Source organism: Nicotiana attenuata, unplaced genomic scaffold (assembly GCF_001879085.1).
Source record: "Nicotiana attenuata strain UT unplaced genomic scaffold, NIATTr2, whole genome shotgun sequence".
Taxonomy (NCBI): Eukaryota; Viridiplantae; Streptophyta; class Magnoliopsida; order Solanales; family Solanaceae; genus Nicotiana; species Nicotiana attenuata.
Window position 1 is genome coordinate 182191 of NW_017671694.1, and position 16777 is coordinate 198967.

The window sequence follows — 16777 nt, forward strand, 5'->3', positions numbered from 1 at the left end:
GTTGCTTTCTGGTTTTAGCGTGGGGGAAGGAAGGGGACGTGTATTTGAATATGTAAAGCGTGGTTTAGTAAAGCGTTTTACATAAAGCGTCTTATCAAACCACGTTTTAGTTAAACGTCTTATCAGTTTCAGGTAAAACGTGGTTTGAAAAAGCATGTTATATAAAACGTTGTTTTGAAACGCGCTTTACCTTAACGTTCCAATCAGACGTTAAAGTAAAGCGTGTTTCAAAACTACATTTTACATAGTTTGGTCATTAAATTTTTGTACTTATTTTGATATTTTGAGTCAAAAAACCACAATTGGGTTCCGGATATCAGGTGGATAAAATCTGGAAGCCCGAAAGAATCCGCCTACGTAGAGTTGCAGAGCACACAGATTCTACGCTAGAATTAACTAGTTAACTAGAATTAATACCAGTCAACATAATGACGTAAGCTTACCAACTTCTAACTAGAGACTTACACGTGGCTAACTCGTACACCCGAAACTTCAATCAACTGAAATGGATAAAACTAGTTGGGGTCCGCCCAGCTTCATCAAAGCATCCAAAGTGAGAGTGAGAGAGGGGGAAAAAGCAACAGTATAGCAGAGCAGAGGTCTAGAATCAAAGTATCTGAAACCTGGCCATACGCAATTTTCATTTCCACTTTTTCTCTTCCTTGCTTAGGTTTTCGCGATTCATCATTTCTCTCGATCTTACTTCTTCCTCGCCATTTCCAGATCATAAGTTTTGCCATTGCCGAAATGTGAGCTGCTCACTTCAAGCTGCAGGTACGTGTCTTCTATTTACTTTATGTTCCCTGAGATTCCTTGTTTTTTTTGTTCTCTGCTTCCTTAGAAAAATAGAACGCAAAGAAGAAGAATAACAACTCCGTTTCGGAAAGCTTAGCTGGTTCCAAACTCAATAAAAGTGAAGGTTTGCTGTCTGAGTGTGTACAGAGGATTTATATAGCGTAACTAACCAACTAGTTTGAGATTGAGGTGTAGTTGATTGATTGAAGTGAAAAAGGTATGCTTGAGCTTTGATTAGTACAAAACTATATTTCACAAAGCCCATATAAAGTGTGTATGTAATTGTGCAGTTCATTTTGCTTTTGTTTCTGTTTCTATGTTCCGCATGCTAGTCCTGTCCGCTATTACTGACCGGAGGTGGACTTACAATGTTGCTTCTGTAAGTTTGTTGTTGTCTCTTGATGATCATTGGGTGGATCGGATCATAGTGAACATACACCACGGACACTAGGTCAATGCAATAATCAGTGCTTATGAAACCGTGCTTCGCCTTATTTTGCATTTATAGGGGATAGGAGTAGCACGCTGCACGCCTTCAATATCTTAACTGAATATCAAGTGGCTGGGGTTCTGTTTGCGTGAATTAAGGTCAATGTTATATGAATGTCTATATCATGCAATTTCTAGATTTAGTAATCTGCTCAAGGACACATTACTGAGTGTTAGTATGGTATCACTTGCGTCCTTTCTAATTTATGTGTATATATTTATGATTCAGGTTTTTAGAAGCTGATGATCTGTCATTTGAGTTGTACTCATTTATCAATACTATAAGCAAGTTTATTTGTAATTCAGCGATATGGCTTCTGGCGTTATAATACCTTCAGCAGGTGGAAAACCTATGACTGATACCATGCTTATTGACAATCTCCCTAAAGAAATAAATGAAATGAAGATCAAAGATGACAAAGTAGAAAAGGTTGTTCTTCTAAGTAGACGAGTACTCTCTTTTTAAGATATTCTTTTCCTTGTCTGTACTTGCTTATCTGTGCAAGTCTCGCTGTGATAGGAAATGGAAACAGCTGTAGTGGATGGAAATGGAACTGAAACAGGTCACATCATTGTGACAACTATTGGGGGAAAGAATGGTCAGCCCAAACAGGTGACATGTTCAGTCATTTCGTTCAAGCTCGATTGTTTCGCCAAATTAAATTATTCATTCCCCACACTTTTTTTATTTTTCGAAATTTTCCTGGATTTTAGAAATTACCAAGTATTGCTATCTGTAAGTTCAGAAATTGATTAGCAAAAAGAAAAAGTTAAGTAATTGGACCTACAATGGACGTCTAATGACAGGGATAACTTTGCTTGATGTTGTTCTGATAATATTTAGGAGAGTCAGTGGACACTTTGTTCTGGGTTTTATTTAGGATATAGCTCTAGATTGCAAATTAGGCGAGGTTGCATGCTCCTACTTAACTTAATTTAGTATTTCATTGTCTTGTGTTGATAATTTAAATGCTCGTTATAACCATGTCTAAGTCTGGCACTGATTCTGTGATACTTACTTGGTCCCACAAACAGAGAAATAATTAAATAAGTTAAATAGTTTCAACTGAGCTATTTCTTTTAACTTCATGTTGCTGATCATTTTTATCATTTCCATCTTTGAATTTTCTCTTATGTGGTCTTCTGGTGTGCAAAGTTTTTTTTGCTAATGTTCTCTTTGGCCTTCAGACCATCAGTTACATGGCAGAGCGAGTTGTTGGACAGGGTTCCTTTGGAATTGTGTTCCAGGTATGAGTTGTTAATATGTCACGGATGGTTACTGTCATAATCAAGAATGTTGTATGACAGGGGTTTAAAAAAGTAGTGGCAACATACCCCCTTGGCCATAAAATTTTGTCACTGGTTTGAAGTCTCATTTTTAAATTTGCAGGCCAAATGCCTTGAATCAGGAGAAACTGTGGCAATAAAAAAGGTCTTGCAGGACAAGAGATACAAGAATCGGGAATTGCAGACTATGCGACTTCTTGATCATCCTAATATTGTTTCACTTAAGCACTGCTTCTTTTCGACCACAGAAAAGGAGGAGCTCTACCTAAATTTGGTTCTCGAATTTGTACCTGAAACTGTCTACCGTGTGTTAAGACATTACAGCAAAGCCAACCAACGGATGCCTATGATATATGTCAAGCTGTACACATATCAGGTTTTCCATCTGAGTACATAACTCAAGTTTCTGTCATTGCACCTAGAAACAAATTAAGATAGGGTTAATGACATGAATGTTGCCTAAAATTCAACCAAACTACATGTACCTCCTCCTTTAGGGTAAAGATGATCGTGACTGCTGCTCTAGTCTGACCAAGTTGTTACGGAAACTTCTTTCGCCTTTAATTCCTGTCATCATGTTCAAATTGTTATGATGTATGTAAAAAGTGTAAATCTTGTGAAAGTGTAAATATCATGGCAACTACTGTCTTCGATGTCAATTAAGGGACCCATTCTTCGTAAAGAAAAAACAAGAAATAATAAAGAAGGTTATCTTCGACCTGAGGGAAAATAGCTCTACCCAATTACTGCTCTTTTCTACTTTCAGAAAACACAGAGAATTAATCTTATATTTTAAATGTATAAGAAATAAATGAGAAAGGTTTTTCAGTTAAATAGTCTTCAAACATAATGATTGCTCCCAATTGTCTGATTGGAGATGTTTACTTTTTAAAATTAAAGGGAGATTCATTTAGCTTCGGCTAAACCACATGTGCAGGAGATTTGAGCAATTCACCCCTGTAGCTATGTCTTTTTTTTTGCTCCAACCTATCAGAAAAGCGATATCTTTTAAAACAACAAGGTCTCTGTTTTGTAACTGTTAAAGATGAAATATTTAGAGCTATTGCGCTTATCTATCATGGAGTAAAATGCCTCCCTGGTTTGTGCGATTATGCAACTCTTACAGTGAATTGTTGTTACTGCTTATGGCTTGTAGCAAAACCTCTTCACTACACCTACCTTAGTATATCTTTTTGGCAACCTATGTTTGATTGATGTTGCACCTGTACAGATTTTTAGAGCTTTGGCTTACATACATGGGATAGGAGTCTGTCACAGGGACATCAAGCCTCAGAATTTACTGGTTTGTGCTTGAACTTCAAATTCAATCAACTAAAAGCATTATGATATTGACTATTTCAATTTACTACTGCAGGTCAACCCCCACACACATCAGCTTAAGCTCATCGATTTTGGGAGTGCCAAAGTCCTGGTAATTATTACATGTGATCTTTTAGTCATGGCTTGTTCTGGAACATAAATATTCTTTTTAATCATTTGTTCGACAACTGTGAAATGCTACTGTCTATCACTTTCAGCTTTGCATGCGGAAGAGGATTTGTTAAAATGAGTTTTAATGGACGCTAAGTACAGTTGTGTCATGTTTTGTCTGATGATTCAGGAAAAACTTGTGCTCTGCATTGTCATAACTATGCCATTTACAATTTGTTACAAGAATTTAAAGGAAGTTGAATGATATTATATTATGTCAATCCTCTGATAATTCAGGAAATGAAAGTGTTCCAGAATGTTATATGATATCTTATTTTCTAATTTTTAAGGGCTCTATTGTGTTCTTATGAATTTGATCTTTTGCTTGTTGGGTTTTACCAATAAATTGACTGATCAAGAAGTACCTTGCAAAACTACTATATGGAACTTTTTTTCTGAAATAACATTACCTTTATTCTTTCCCTGTCTTTATTAATCTTCCAGGGGTGTTATGGTGGGTGGAAGGTTTGGCTTTGTCTTATCTAGTGCTCTCATTTTAATAGTTCGTGTCCCTATTTCTGTCATCATAACAGGTCAAAGGCGAGCCAAATATTTCATATATTTGTTCACGCTACTATCGTGCACCTGAACTAATATTTGGAGCAACTGAGTACACCAATGCAATTGACATTTGGTCTGTGGGTTGCGTCCTAGCGGAACTGCTTCTTGGGCAGGTTGTATTTCCTGTGGAATTAATTATTTTTATTTTGATACAGAGACAATGTCATAAAAATTGATTGTTTCATGCTTATCATTTCCCTTCCAAATCCTGTAGCCCCTCTTTCCTGGTGAGAGTGGTGTCGATCAGCTCGTTGAAATAATCAAGGTATCTGTCTAGCTGATTAGATGACTATTCAATTTGTGATCTTTGGTTTGCACAATACAACAAATTGAAATGTTCGCTTTAGGTTCTTGGCACACCAACACGTGAGGAAATCAAGTGCATGAATCCAAATTACACAGAGTTCAAGTTCCCGCAAATCAAAGCTCACCCCTGGCACAAAGTAAGAATCCTGATCTATGATCATATATAGAATATACATTTCTGATGCATTGCATCACATCAGAAACTCATGGCCACATCTTGCTTGCACAGATTTTTCATAAGCGGATGCCTCCTGAAGCTGTGGATCTTGTATCAAGGCTTCTCCAGTATTCTCCAAATCTGAGGTGCACTTCGGTGAGTGTAACAAGTTCTGTTCCTGTATTTTCTCTTTTCTTTTCTTTTCCTCCAGTGAGATCCTCAGCTGCAAACGCAGTGGTGAGGTTAAAGAATGTAGTATTGGTTGAAGCTCCGAAATCAAACATGAGGCAGCATCCATTTGTGTAAGAAAACTTTAGGTGTCTTTCCTTTTGGGATGGTTTTAAAAAATTGCGGAACCATGTTATTCTAAGGCAGAGCCACAGTTAGAAGATCATAAGTTCCGTTTGGAGGATAGACTACTTTTCATCCATGATGATTCACTCTAAGGCAGAAGTACCATGGTAGAGGACCTTAAGTTCTTTATAGGAGTGACTACTTCTTCTCATGTTAGAATTATGAGAGAGGGAAAGCCAGGTGAGAACTGCCGTTGTGGTCGTTTTCCGCTGTTGCTTCAAAATTTGGAACAATCATTTGTTTTCCATTACCAATTATACCAAGGTCACCTTGGAGACCTACCTCAGGGAAGGTCTCTTTGTGGTTACTAAAAAGTACTGTTGGTTTCACTGTTGAAGAATCAAGTATTGCTAACTTCTCTCACTGGACTTGATATCAAATCCGGAATGATTATGTCATCTTTGTGATGTCTCAAAAAAGAAAAGATGCTATAAAACAAACTTACAAAAAAGAGAAATAAACAGTGAATTATGTGTTACCCACAAAAGCAGATGTTATGTGTTACCTACAGAACCAGTTTTCCTTCACCAAATGGCGATTTGATATTTTATGTCACCAATAAAAACGGCCTAAGAGGAGCATTCCTCGATTCAGTTCCATTATTGGCTAATTTTCGAGTTTTCTGTCCTTGCTCTAGTTGTATAACATGAAGAAGAAATGTATATCATGGTTTTGTGTGCTCGATCTGATTCCTTTTTGCAGTTGGAAGCTCTTGCTCACTCTTTCTTTGATGAACTCCGTGACCCTAATACTCGTCTTCCTAATGGTCGTCCATTGCCACCTCTGTTCAACTTCAGGCCTCAAGGTTTAATTATTATGTTCTCCACCAGTTTTAGGAATTTGTTCTTTTCCTTCATATATTATTTTTCTCATAATGAAATACTATCATTTTGCAGAGCTGAAAGGAGCGTCTCCAGACCTCTTAAACAAACTGTTACCAGAACATGCTAAAAAGCAGTGTCCCTTCCTTGGCTTCTAATCTTATATATGAATGTGTATCTTTGTAAAATTAATCTTATTTGTCACCACTGTATTTATTCCCCATATATGTTGACCCAAGGAATAGGACAACGTTTGACATCTCCATTCCATTATATGCCTGCTAGATTGTCTAATCAGCTGATTTTGACATGTAGACCAGAAACAATTAATCGTAAATAGTTATGTATCGTAAAAATTTACCTTATTCGTGAGATGTATGCATAGTTTAAAATACATTTTTATATGCCAAACCAAATCTGTTGAGTCCATTACCCCTGTTTGCGCGTGCACGTAAATTTAACGTAATTTACTCAACGTTCCAACTAGAGCCCCAACGTTAACGTAAAATGAAATTAGACACGCATGGTATTGTTGATTTGCTGTGTCTTTTTTCTTTGGCCAAATACATAAACGGCCCCTTGAAGTTGTCCTCAACGACCAGCTGAACACCTCAATTGATCCCTTTATCATTTAGACACTTTAAGTGACTGTTAAGTAAATCAAATAGACACATGTCACTGATGTGGCATATGCGTGATTGCTAACCAATTTTTGAGCATGTGATACATTTTTGCAGCCTAATTTTTTTTTTTGAAAAAAGAAAAAATACAAAATACCCTCTCTTCTTCTTTCAAGTGCAACCCACCATGAAACCACTATAGCTTCCATGAAAATTCTATAGTTTCCAATGATTAAAAATTAAACTCGAATTATTTTTATACTACTCATTTTGTGATTGCATTGTAGAACCATTATCTTAATCAAGGAGTGCCTTTGTATATGTACACCAAGAGAAGCATTCTCGGAAGTGAAGAGCTTAACATTCTCAGGCGATTGACTCACTGTTTCTGATCCCTATCTCGGATTTCTTTATTTTCCGGCGATTGACTCACTGTTCAACTTAACAAGGGTGCTTTGAGCCAACCATGAAACCACCATAGATTCTCTGCTTTGGCTATTCTCTTTTGTTTCATATTTGTATTAGTTTTATGGAAAAATTTAAGTTTAAATTTCAAGTATGAATGGATAATGGAAAGATCTATGTCTAATGGAGAGTGGATTAGGGAAAAGGGGAAGGAGACGCAGAAGAAGGGCAGAAGGAAGAAGATGAATGGGGGTGGGGGTGGGGGTAGCGCTGGTTTTGGTTTTGGAAGGAAGAAGATTAAGTGGGTGTGTGTGTGGGGGGGTGGGGGGTGGGGGGTGGGGGGGGCGATGCTTTGCTTAATAGTGAGGGGAAAAAGTTTATTTCTTCTTTAAATTCATTTTTTTTAATTATAAGTGTTAAGTTTTAATTATAAATTACACGTGTCGTTCACTGATTGACTCATTTGACACATCATTGGCAAGTGTAACTCACGTATCCGGTATGTTGCGCTTGGGTGTCTATTTGATTTACTTAACAGTCACTTGAAGTGTCTAAATGATAAAGGGATCAATTGAGGTGTTCAGCTAGTCGTTGAGGACAACTTCAAGGGATCGTTTATGTATTTTGCCTTTTTCTTTTTTTGATCTTTATAAGCTATGAGACGTAGTATCCACAATTCTCGTTATCATGTGTCATATTCCATTTCGATTTGTAACTTAAATGTTGACGTAGTACCTTTGTTTATTTAATGTATTTTTATCTTTCAAATTAAATCTACCTCCTCTATAATTATCAATCTATAATGGAACAACATAACAAATTACACGTAGTACCTTTGTTTATTTAGTGTATTTTTATCTTTCAAATTAAATCTGCCTCCTCTATAATTATCAATCTATAATGGAACAACATAACAAATTACAGCAGCTCCCCTATCTTGTATCCTAAAGTCTTGAATAGGAAATTGATTTATTGAATCCGAATTGTCGCTCTACCAGATCTCGACTTCAATCATGATAAGATCATAATCTTCTTATCAAATTTGTTACGGTTAAAAGCTATCATATTTTGAGATATAATCAAATTGGTTTCTAGTCCTAGTTAGAGATCATTGTGTTCACGTTGACGGTTCAATGAAGAGGCGAAACTGTTGTTTTCCTTTTCAGTACAAACCACACGCTTTGTCTTCTCTCTCGTCATGTCTAGTACTTTTGAAGAAAGTAGAGAAAAGAAGTTAGACATATTGTAGTATCTAAAAAATTTCCTTCTTAAAAATAGAATTATGTAACACTGTTTCACTTTCTTTTTCTGGAGCGTTTGTTTGACATCATTTTATTAAAAATATTACTTTATAAATTGCAAAATTTAATCAATCAATTAATATTTTTACGTGCTACTTTTTCTTTTTCAATCTATAAGTTCAACAATTACTTATTTCACAAGTGAAATACATTTTTTTCTCCACGCCAGATTAAACAGTATCAAACAAACTGCTATTAGCGGACAGAGTATTTTATCCAAATATGTTTCCTCTATTGTGTAGTGAGGATGTTTGTTGGTAAGAGAATTGGTGACAGACGCGGTTTTCTATTTGGGCATACTAACCTAACCATGGTTAATTAACTCTGACATCAGGACGCACTATTGTTGGAGCATTTCTGTGCTCGCTTATAAATATCCCTCTCTGAGCCGATTTTTCGTCCCTTCCGTATCCCCTACGCTTCTCAGCCATCGGAAGCGTAGGTCTCTCCTGTTTCTCACTGCTTCACATTTACATACATAACTTTGTATATCTATTTGTATTTAAATTATTTATCACAGCGAGAGAACGGAAGGGAGAGATCATCGGAGGTGAGAGAATCGTCTGTGGCTGTAGTTGTTGGTGTTCAACTCATTTCATTGTCATCGAAACGACGTCATTAGGTACCATTTCTCATTTCTACTCGCTATGCTTCAGATCTGAGTTTATCCTTGCAATGTTTGACATTTGACTTAAGATATTTGTTAGTAGATGATAATATTAGGGTTTTAATCGGCTCATTTTTGTTGATTATTTGGTCTAAAGTTTTCTGCTTGTGAAGCTGTTGTTTTCCGTTGTTTGATTCCTTAATGCTCGTAAGTTTAGCAAGTTTATGTGCGATTTTAGGTTTTCATGACTGTTTGTTTTGTTATTGGTTTTGAATTTGCTTTGTTTTCAAACAGTTTAAAAGCTTTTGAACTAGTGTCACTCGCGTGAACTTGCATGCATGTGCGCAGGTTTTTGATGGGAAGGAGCTTGGTCCCAATTTATCTCGTTGTGTTATACTTCCTCTGTTCATTTTTACTTGTCCGAGTTTGCACATCCCTTAAGAAATACGTAATAAATGAAGTGCATAATTTACTATGATGCCATATTAATTGATGCATTTTTTAATGAATTTGAGAAGATGATTTGAAATGAATAATTAATATTTTGAGTATAATAGGAAAAAAGAAATTGTCTTTTCTTGATATGCTAAAAGTAAAAAGTAAAAGTGAAAATCTTTTTTTAAGAATACTGGACAAGTAAAAGTGGACGGAGGGAGTATTTGTTATTTGCTAGCTGTTTGAGGTTCCTGTTCTCTGCAAAGCCATTCAGTTTTCTATATTTGTACTCGAAGTGCTCTTTGACTGCTTATAAGGGTGGGATAGCCTATCGGTAAGGGCCCTTCACCTCCAACCATATATTTGGGGTCCAAGTCACCAAGGGCGCAGTGTGGGAAAGGGTCACAGTTGGGTGTCTGGGTGGCTAGGGATTTTAGGTTGGGGAGGGGATTACCACATAAAAAACTTATCCTACATTGTGCAAGGTGCACATTTGGATGTGTTTCTTTGTTTCTGCTGAGACCGTGTGTACTACTCTTGAAGTAACATACTACTCTTGAAGTATGAAGTAACGTGTTCTCTTCTGTTGTGTAGTTCGCTCTGTATCTCTCTTTTGGGCAGCCTGTATTTTGATGTTTTGACTTTATTACATTATTAGTGCTTTCTTCTAGCACTGTGTCAATTCTTCAAGGTCATGAATATAATGCATGAAAAAAGTGACTCATGGGGTCCTTTTCCAGTATATGATTGTTTTGTTTTACTCTAATTCTCATTTCATGCTTTTAAGATGTCGTGTGATTTTCTGGTGCCAGAGGTAATTCGAGATTGAAGCTTGATATGACTGCTACTGCAACTGCATCTTCTGCTGGTCCGCGTTACGCACCAGAGGACCCCACCCTCCCAAAACCTTGGAAAGGCCTGGTTGATGGTAAGACTGGATATCTATATTTTTGGAATCCAGAGACCAATGTTACCCAATATGAGAGGCCTGTTGCTCCTTCCCATGGGGGTACTGCTCCACAACATAAATCATCGGTATCTGTAAGTTCATCAGTTCAAAGGCCTTCTCAAGGTCAGCGTCCTGACAATGATGATGAGAATGAATACAACAGAGGTAGCAATGGTGGCTTGAGCAAGCTTTCTTCTGGTGAGGGTATTCAGGTATCTGGTTCTAATTAATATGTGTGAATTCATTTTCTTCTATCTCTCTCTCTCTCTCTCTTCCCACCTTTGGTGACTTATAGTGACACACAACAGTGAAATCAGCAAACATTTGTATTGAATAGTATCTTGGATATTCGATTGTCATTTTTCAGAATCACTATTTCAGATTGATGACCCATGTTCTCTCTGGTAGTTTTCAAGGCAAATTAGAACTTGCAAGAATATTCTTGTTTTCGGCCTCAGTAGATTTCTGCTTCTGGTCTCTGCAGATCTTTTCTTTTCCCTCAAACAGTTCCAAAACTGTCTTCCATGTTTTGCTTACAAAAGTTTTTTCTCATCATTTTATAGACTGCAAGAGAAAGTGAGGTTTTCCGCGATGAAACATCTGTACCTAAAAGCTATAGTGCTCCATCTGCTGCAAGTAACATATCTCCAGACGCCTATCGGCGTCAGCATGAAATTTCTGTTACAGTAAGCATCTGTACCTTTTCAATTATGTAAAAACCATTCCTCTATTAGTCATTTATCTTCAACTTTGGAAACTGGAGGCCCTGTTGGCCATTGGTTTAACATTTGGCAATACTTGGGAATTAAATGAGGTAGTTCCATAAACATTCATAAAAAATTGAGGCAGTTTCATGGAAAGATAGTAAGAAATTTGATTTTCGACACTTGAGGATCTTAAGGAACTTGTAGATAATACTAATGAAGTTGGTATCAATTTAATTAATTGCATATGTTTATCTCTATCATGTTTAATGGACGAGGAAACTCGTATTTTTGTTGGCCAGTTGCCCCAATAATGTCTATGGCCTATGGGTAGCGCATGAAATTATGTTGATGCTAATAACAACATTTTGTAGAGATTTTCTGAGAAATCACTACTACTTGCAATGTAATAACAAATAAAAGAGCAGTTATCACTTTGGTGACAACAGTGAGGAACTTTTTTGTAGTCTGGGTAATTCTTAACTTAATTTATTTAAACAAGAAATGCAACTCAGTTTGGCCTTCTGTTATCTTCATCTATTCAAAGATCTGCCGTTTTTGGTCTCTTTGGTATGTGATAATCATTGCCAATGCAGATAGATTTGACTCGTAAATTTATACTTCTTTATATGTGCACACAGATCATAGCACTGACTGTGGCTTCTCGTACGTGAAACTGATGATAACTTCATTACATTACTCATGTTGCTCATTAAAAACCTGAATATTCATCTTTTATCATCTTTCTAGAATCCATCATTCCATGCAAACTAGGCCCAAAAGGGAATGTCAGTCATACTTATGTCTTATTTTGTGTTCCATTTTTCCAGGGAGGTGATGTGCCCCCACCTTTCACATCATTTGAAGCAACTGGGTTTCCTTCGGAGCTTTTGAGGGAGGTATAATGTAGTCCATTTGTTTGTTTTAATGTCTTTCGGGAATATCTCTAGTGCAGAGATTACTCTAAGGATCAAGTGTTCTTCTGTTAACTTCAATGGCTGCTGGAGATCCATTGCAGTACTCATCCAATTTTTCCTTCTGTACTTTGACGCAGGTGCGATATTTGCTCCAGGGAGGAGCTAAATGTCGTACGCTGTGCGGCCCTCTATTTGGTCTTCCATGTATTTGGAGTGCCCTTATTTGGTGGACCAAATTGTGAAGGGCTTTCTGAACCATCCTTGTTCGTGGCTGGGACTGCTTATGGGTGGTGTTTCAGTCTGCCACATGGTCTGAACTGAAGAAGAGGCATCCTCCTGCTCTTGTTTGCATATGCAAGCGTTGGCTGCCTGCGTAAGGGGGATATGCTTCTTCTTGTGTTGGCCACTTCAAAAAATCCTAGAAGTAATCTAGGAGTGACTTCCGGGCTTGTACAGCTGCTGACAGGTTTTCCAATTTTACATTTCCAGATACATCAAGCTGGTTTTCCTGCTCCTTCCCCGATACAGGCACAGTCCTGGCCCATTGCACTTCAGGGCCGCGACATAGTAGCTGTTGCAAAGACTGGATCTGGGAAAACTTTGGGTTTCTTGCTTCCTGGCTTTATTCATCTAAAACGACGTCGCAATAATCCTCAATCAGGCCCTACTATTTTGGTTCTGTCGCCTACAAGAGAGTTAGCTACACAGATACAAGACGAAGCTGTGAAGTTTGGTAGATCGTCAAAGATATCTTGCACGGTATAAATTGTTATTTGACCGTGTTTGACGTAAAAGTTTGATACTAGAAGTAGATTGTTCTTTTGATTTCAAAGTACTGATGCTTGGGCTAACTAATTTATTAATATCTTCTAATCAGAAGGCAGCTAGCACTGTCACCTTTTTTTTGGCTATACTCAACTCTACTATATTTTTCAGTAAAGTATGATTCTAATCTTTTTAAATGAGTGTTTGGTCAAAAGTGAACCTAGTGGTTAATCATTGTGTTTCTCGGGTTGTGCTATAATAAACACAGTTGGTTAGTACTCTGCAATCTCCTTAAATGGTTATATGACCTTTTTTTTGGGTCAAACATGAGTTTTGTTTATGTAAATAGCCATGCATCACAATAGCGTTGTGCATTATGAAAAGGTTAAGCCCCATATACCAAATGATTTTATAAATTTTACAGCAGTATATTCTTCTGCACCTGCCCGTAGAAGAATTAACTAATATTGACATGCTAATGTGTGGGACAGATGAACCAAGTGAATCTGTGTTAGACATTTCTTGAAATTGACAATACTGTATGGTTTTTGGTTTGTGTCTATACTGAGTCACCCCAAAAGGCCCTCAGCGTTGACATATTTTTTTAAAATTGACAATGCTTTATGGTTTTTGCTTAGTGTCTATATGGAGGCGCCCCAAAAGGCCCTCAGCTGCGAGATCTGGATAGGGGAGTAGATATTGTTGTTGCTACCCCTGGTCGTTTGAATGATATTTTGGAAATGAGAAGAATTAGGCTGGATCAAATTTCTTACTTGGTGTTAGATGAAGCGGATCGTATGCTGGACATGGGATTTGAACCTCAGATAAGGAAGATTGTGAAAGAGGTGCCGACACGACGGCAGACACTGATGTTCACAGCGACATGGCCAAAGGAGGTCCGTAAAATTGCAGCTGATCTATTGGTTAATCCAGTTCAGGTTAACATTGGGAATGTTGATGAGCTTGTTGCAAACAAGTCTATAACACAGGTGCTTTTCTGTTTTCTTTCTTGGACATTGCTCATTAGATGTGTCTAAGATTCTTCCTCTCCTAAACTGGGTTAAGAGGACTGAGGTGTCCTGGTAGAATGCCTCTCCTATTTCCCTGAGCCCCGTGGAGGGAGAACCTGTACTGGACATAGTGGGGTTACATTATATTGAATTAATTGTCACGTGCAGTACGTTGAAGTCTTGTCATATATGGAGAAACAAAGGCGGCTAGACCAGATCTTGAGATCCCAAGAACCAGGATCAAAAATCATTATCTTCTGTGCAACAAAGAAAATGTGTGACCAACTTGCTCGCAATCTTACACGCCCATTTGGAGCTGCTGCAATTCATGGTGATAAATCTCAGGGTGAGAGGGATCATGTATTGAGCCAGTTCCGCACGGGTAAATCCCCCGTTCTTGTCGCCACAGATGTTGCTGCCCGGGGCTTGGATGTCAAAGATATCAGGTTGCTGGATTTAAGAATTTTATAGTATGCTTGACTATTTGTGGGTCACACGCAATTCTCTTTTGATGGCTAACTGAATGGAAGAATATTACATACTTTCACTTTCTTAAGGAGTGTGTCTTCGGATTGATATCGTCTTAATATACTCTTTCCATGTTACTTCCCCTTAGTTGATGGGAAGTGAACAGTTGTGCTTTGTTTTTGGGGGTGGTTAGGCGACTTTGAGAGAGCATAGGCCAAAGCTGCAAATTTATACCTTTTTTGTAAGTTGTAACCTAAATCACAGGTGAATGTGTGATGTCATGATTTAGTTGGCAAAAGTAGACTAGACTGATGAGTAAAGTTTACATTGTATCTTGTCCTAGAAATTACATTGTGAGGATTTTGTTTGCTTCCAGGATACTCTAGCTGTTCTGTTAGGTAGATAAGATATACTCCGGCATGGTGTAACATCGTCCTGGGATTTTATGGTTTTATATTTGAAATTTTATGCATCCATATAAATTTTCTTTAACAAGTAGTTTTTTTCTTCTTTTATGGGTGGGGGTGAGGGGATATCTTTTGTGTATGTTAATACTCGATGAAACATTTGTGGCAGGGTGGTGATCAACTTTGACTTTCCTACTGGAGTAGAGGATTATGTTCACAGAATAGGAAGAACTGGCCGGGCTGGTGCGACTGGTGAGGCCTACACATTTTTTTGTGACCAGGATGCTAAGCATGCTTCAGATCTTATTAAAATTTTAGAAGGAGCAAATCAGCGAGTGCCTACTGAATTACGTGACATGGCTTCTCGTGGTGGTGGTATGGGAGGGGCTAGGCGTCAATGGGGTTCTGGCCCAGGCGGACGTGAAGGAGGACGTGGGGGACGTTATGATTCCGGCTATGGTGGACGAGATGGAGGAAGGGGTGGTTGGGGAGCCCCATCATCGGAAAGAAGTGGACGTGGTTATGACTCGGATTCACGTGACAGGTCCTTAGCTGTGTATTTAACTATATATGGATTTCTTTTTCCCCCTTTTGCCCCATTGTACTGACTAGTTTGTTGTGATTTAGTGATAGTTATGGTCATGGCTCTCGTGATACCGACGCTCCACCGAGCTTCCATGCTCGTAGCTTCCATGAAACTATGATGCAGGCTTCACAGAGACGTGGTCGAAGTCGGAGCAGAAGCCCGAATAAAGGTTCAGGATGGGGTGATACAAAAAGCAGGGAACGCAGTCGCAGCCGTAGTGCTGAAAGATTTGATCAGGCTCCTCCTCGTCAAGCCCCAGTGGGACGGAGTTTTCATGAAAGCATGATGGGGCGCAGTGGATCATCCCCAGTGGCCTCTAAACACCGATCACCCTCTTACTCTGATAATCGATCTCCATCAGCTGGTGATTGCCAAAAGGGCTGGGAAAAAGAAAAATCTCCACCTAGATGGCTAGGTGATGGGAAACTTGGCAATGGACCTCGTGCTTACAATGGGGAGGAGGAAGAAGGTATGATTCCTGAAGACGTCGAAACGAGGGCCTAACATGGCATGTCTTATATTCTGTGTTAATTTTGATGTGTTGTAGCTACCCCGTAGGATTTGCAGGAAGAAAAAGAACCTTTTTTTGCTTTGGTTTAACTATCACCAGTACTGCATTTTTTGGTAAACAATGTTCTCAGGTAGAAGCTCTTAGCGTATTGAAAGTAGATAGCTGAAAGTGAAGTTTTTGACGGATGTAAATGTAAACAATGTGACATCAAGCTTGGTTTAATGGTACTATAGCAATCATACATTGCTAAGAAAAGCCCACTTTGAAGTGTTGTTTGCGTTGATTCTCTTGAATCCTAACTGTTCATTAGGTCTTTAGCATGAGCTAATTTCAGTAGTTCATGCATTATTTCGAAAGCCATGAGCAAAATTAGGCTTCTTTCTTTTTAGGCAAAATGCCTTCCTGGCCACTTAAACTTGTAGGGCTTTTGAAAGCTGATACATGAACTTTGTATATTTTCCATTTGAACACTCGAACAAATGATTCCCTTAACTAATGAACACATCTGACCCTTGAGCCTATGCGCGTGTATTACACATACACTGACGTGTCTATCCAGTCAGCAAATGACCAATCCAAAAGTAAGACCCCACCCAACTGATGACATGTGTAATTTTTAAATAAAAATTATCACCTATATTTATATTTTAAAAATAAAAATAAATACAATAAGAAAGAAAAAACTTAAACCCTTCCAGCTTCCTCTTTCCCGTTCCTTTCCCATCATCCCCCCTCCCTCCACACCTGCAACTCATTCGTCTACTTCCATATCAGCACTCCCTTCCTAGGTTCTTCGTCCTTTCCTCTCTCTCTCAAAATTTTTCTTATTTT

General features: G+C 38.1%; 2 protein-coding genes across 6 annotated transcripts; both read left to right on the forward strand.

Annotated features, from left to right (window-relative positions):
• Positions 1 to 507: 507 nt before the first annotated feature.
• On the forward strand, positions 508 to 6655 carry LOC109209725 (shaggy-related protein kinase epsilon). Of its 5 annotated transcripts, none has more exons than XM_019373040.1 (14): positions 508 to 612; positions 724 to 774; positions 1514 to 1714; positions 1805 to 1897; positions 2473 to 2532; positions 2675 to 2947; positions 3803 to 3874; positions 3947 to 4003; positions 4596 to 4736; positions 4838 to 4888; positions 4971 to 5066; positions 5159 to 5242; positions 6143 to 6245; positions 6337 to 6655. In XM_019373040.1, exons 3-14 carry the CDS (start codon positions 1595 to 1597, stop codon positions 6417 to 6419), a joined length of 1233 nt encoding a protein of 410 aa, XP_019228585.1. In that variant the 5' UTR covers positions 508 to 612; positions 724 to 774; positions 1514 to 1594; the 3' UTR covers positions 6420 to 6655. The 5 variants fall into 5 exon arrangements, with proteins under 5 accessions (XP_019228585.1, XP_019228586.1, XP_019228588.1 ...); XM_019373041.1 differs by having other exon boundaries at positions 1591 to 1714; XM_019373043.1 differs by lacking the exon at positions 1514 to 1714.
• Positions 6656 to 8975: 2320 nt separating this feature from the next.
• LOC109209726 (ATP-dependent RNA helicase-like protein DB10) lies at positions 8976 to 16223 on the forward strand. Its single transcript, XM_019373044.1, has 9 exons — positions 8976 to 9209; positions 10442 to 10790; positions 11142 to 11264; positions 12113 to 12181; positions 12689 to 12958; positions 13603 to 13953; positions 14143 to 14420; positions 15019 to 15393; positions 15477 to 16223. Exons 2-9 carry the CDS (start codon positions 10467 to 10469, stop codon positions 15937 to 15939), a joined length of 2253 nt encoding a protein of 750 aa, XP_019228589.1. The 5' UTR covers positions 8976 to 9209; positions 10442 to 10466; the 3' UTR covers positions 15940 to 16223.
• The last annotated feature ends 554 nt before the right edge of the window (positions 16224 to 16777 follow it).

Coding starts and splice junctions, on each gene's coding strand:
- LOC109209725 (XM_019373040.1), top strand. CDS start 1,595: ATGGCTTCTGGCGTTATAATACCTTCAGCAGGTGGAAAACCTATGACT. Junction 3,875..3,946: donor TCAAGCCTCAGAATTTACTG/GTTTGTGCTTGA, acceptor TTACTACTGCAG/GTCAACCCCCACACACATCA. Junction 5,243..6,142: donor CAAATCTGAGGTGCACTTCG/GTGAGTGTAACA, acceptor TCCTTTTTGCAG/TTGGAAGCTCTTGCTCACTC.
- LOC109209726 (XM_019373044.1), top strand. CDS start 10,467: ATGACTGCTACTGCAACTGCATCTTCTGCTGGTCCGCGTTACGCACCA. Junction 13,954..14,142: donor CAAACAAGTCTATAACACAG/GTGCTTTTCTGT, acceptor TGTCACGTGCAG/TACGTTGAAGTCTTGTCATA. Junction 15,394..15,476: donor GACTCGGATTCACGTGACAG/GTCCTTAGCTGT, acceptor GTTGTGATTTAG/TGATAGTTATGGTCATGGCT.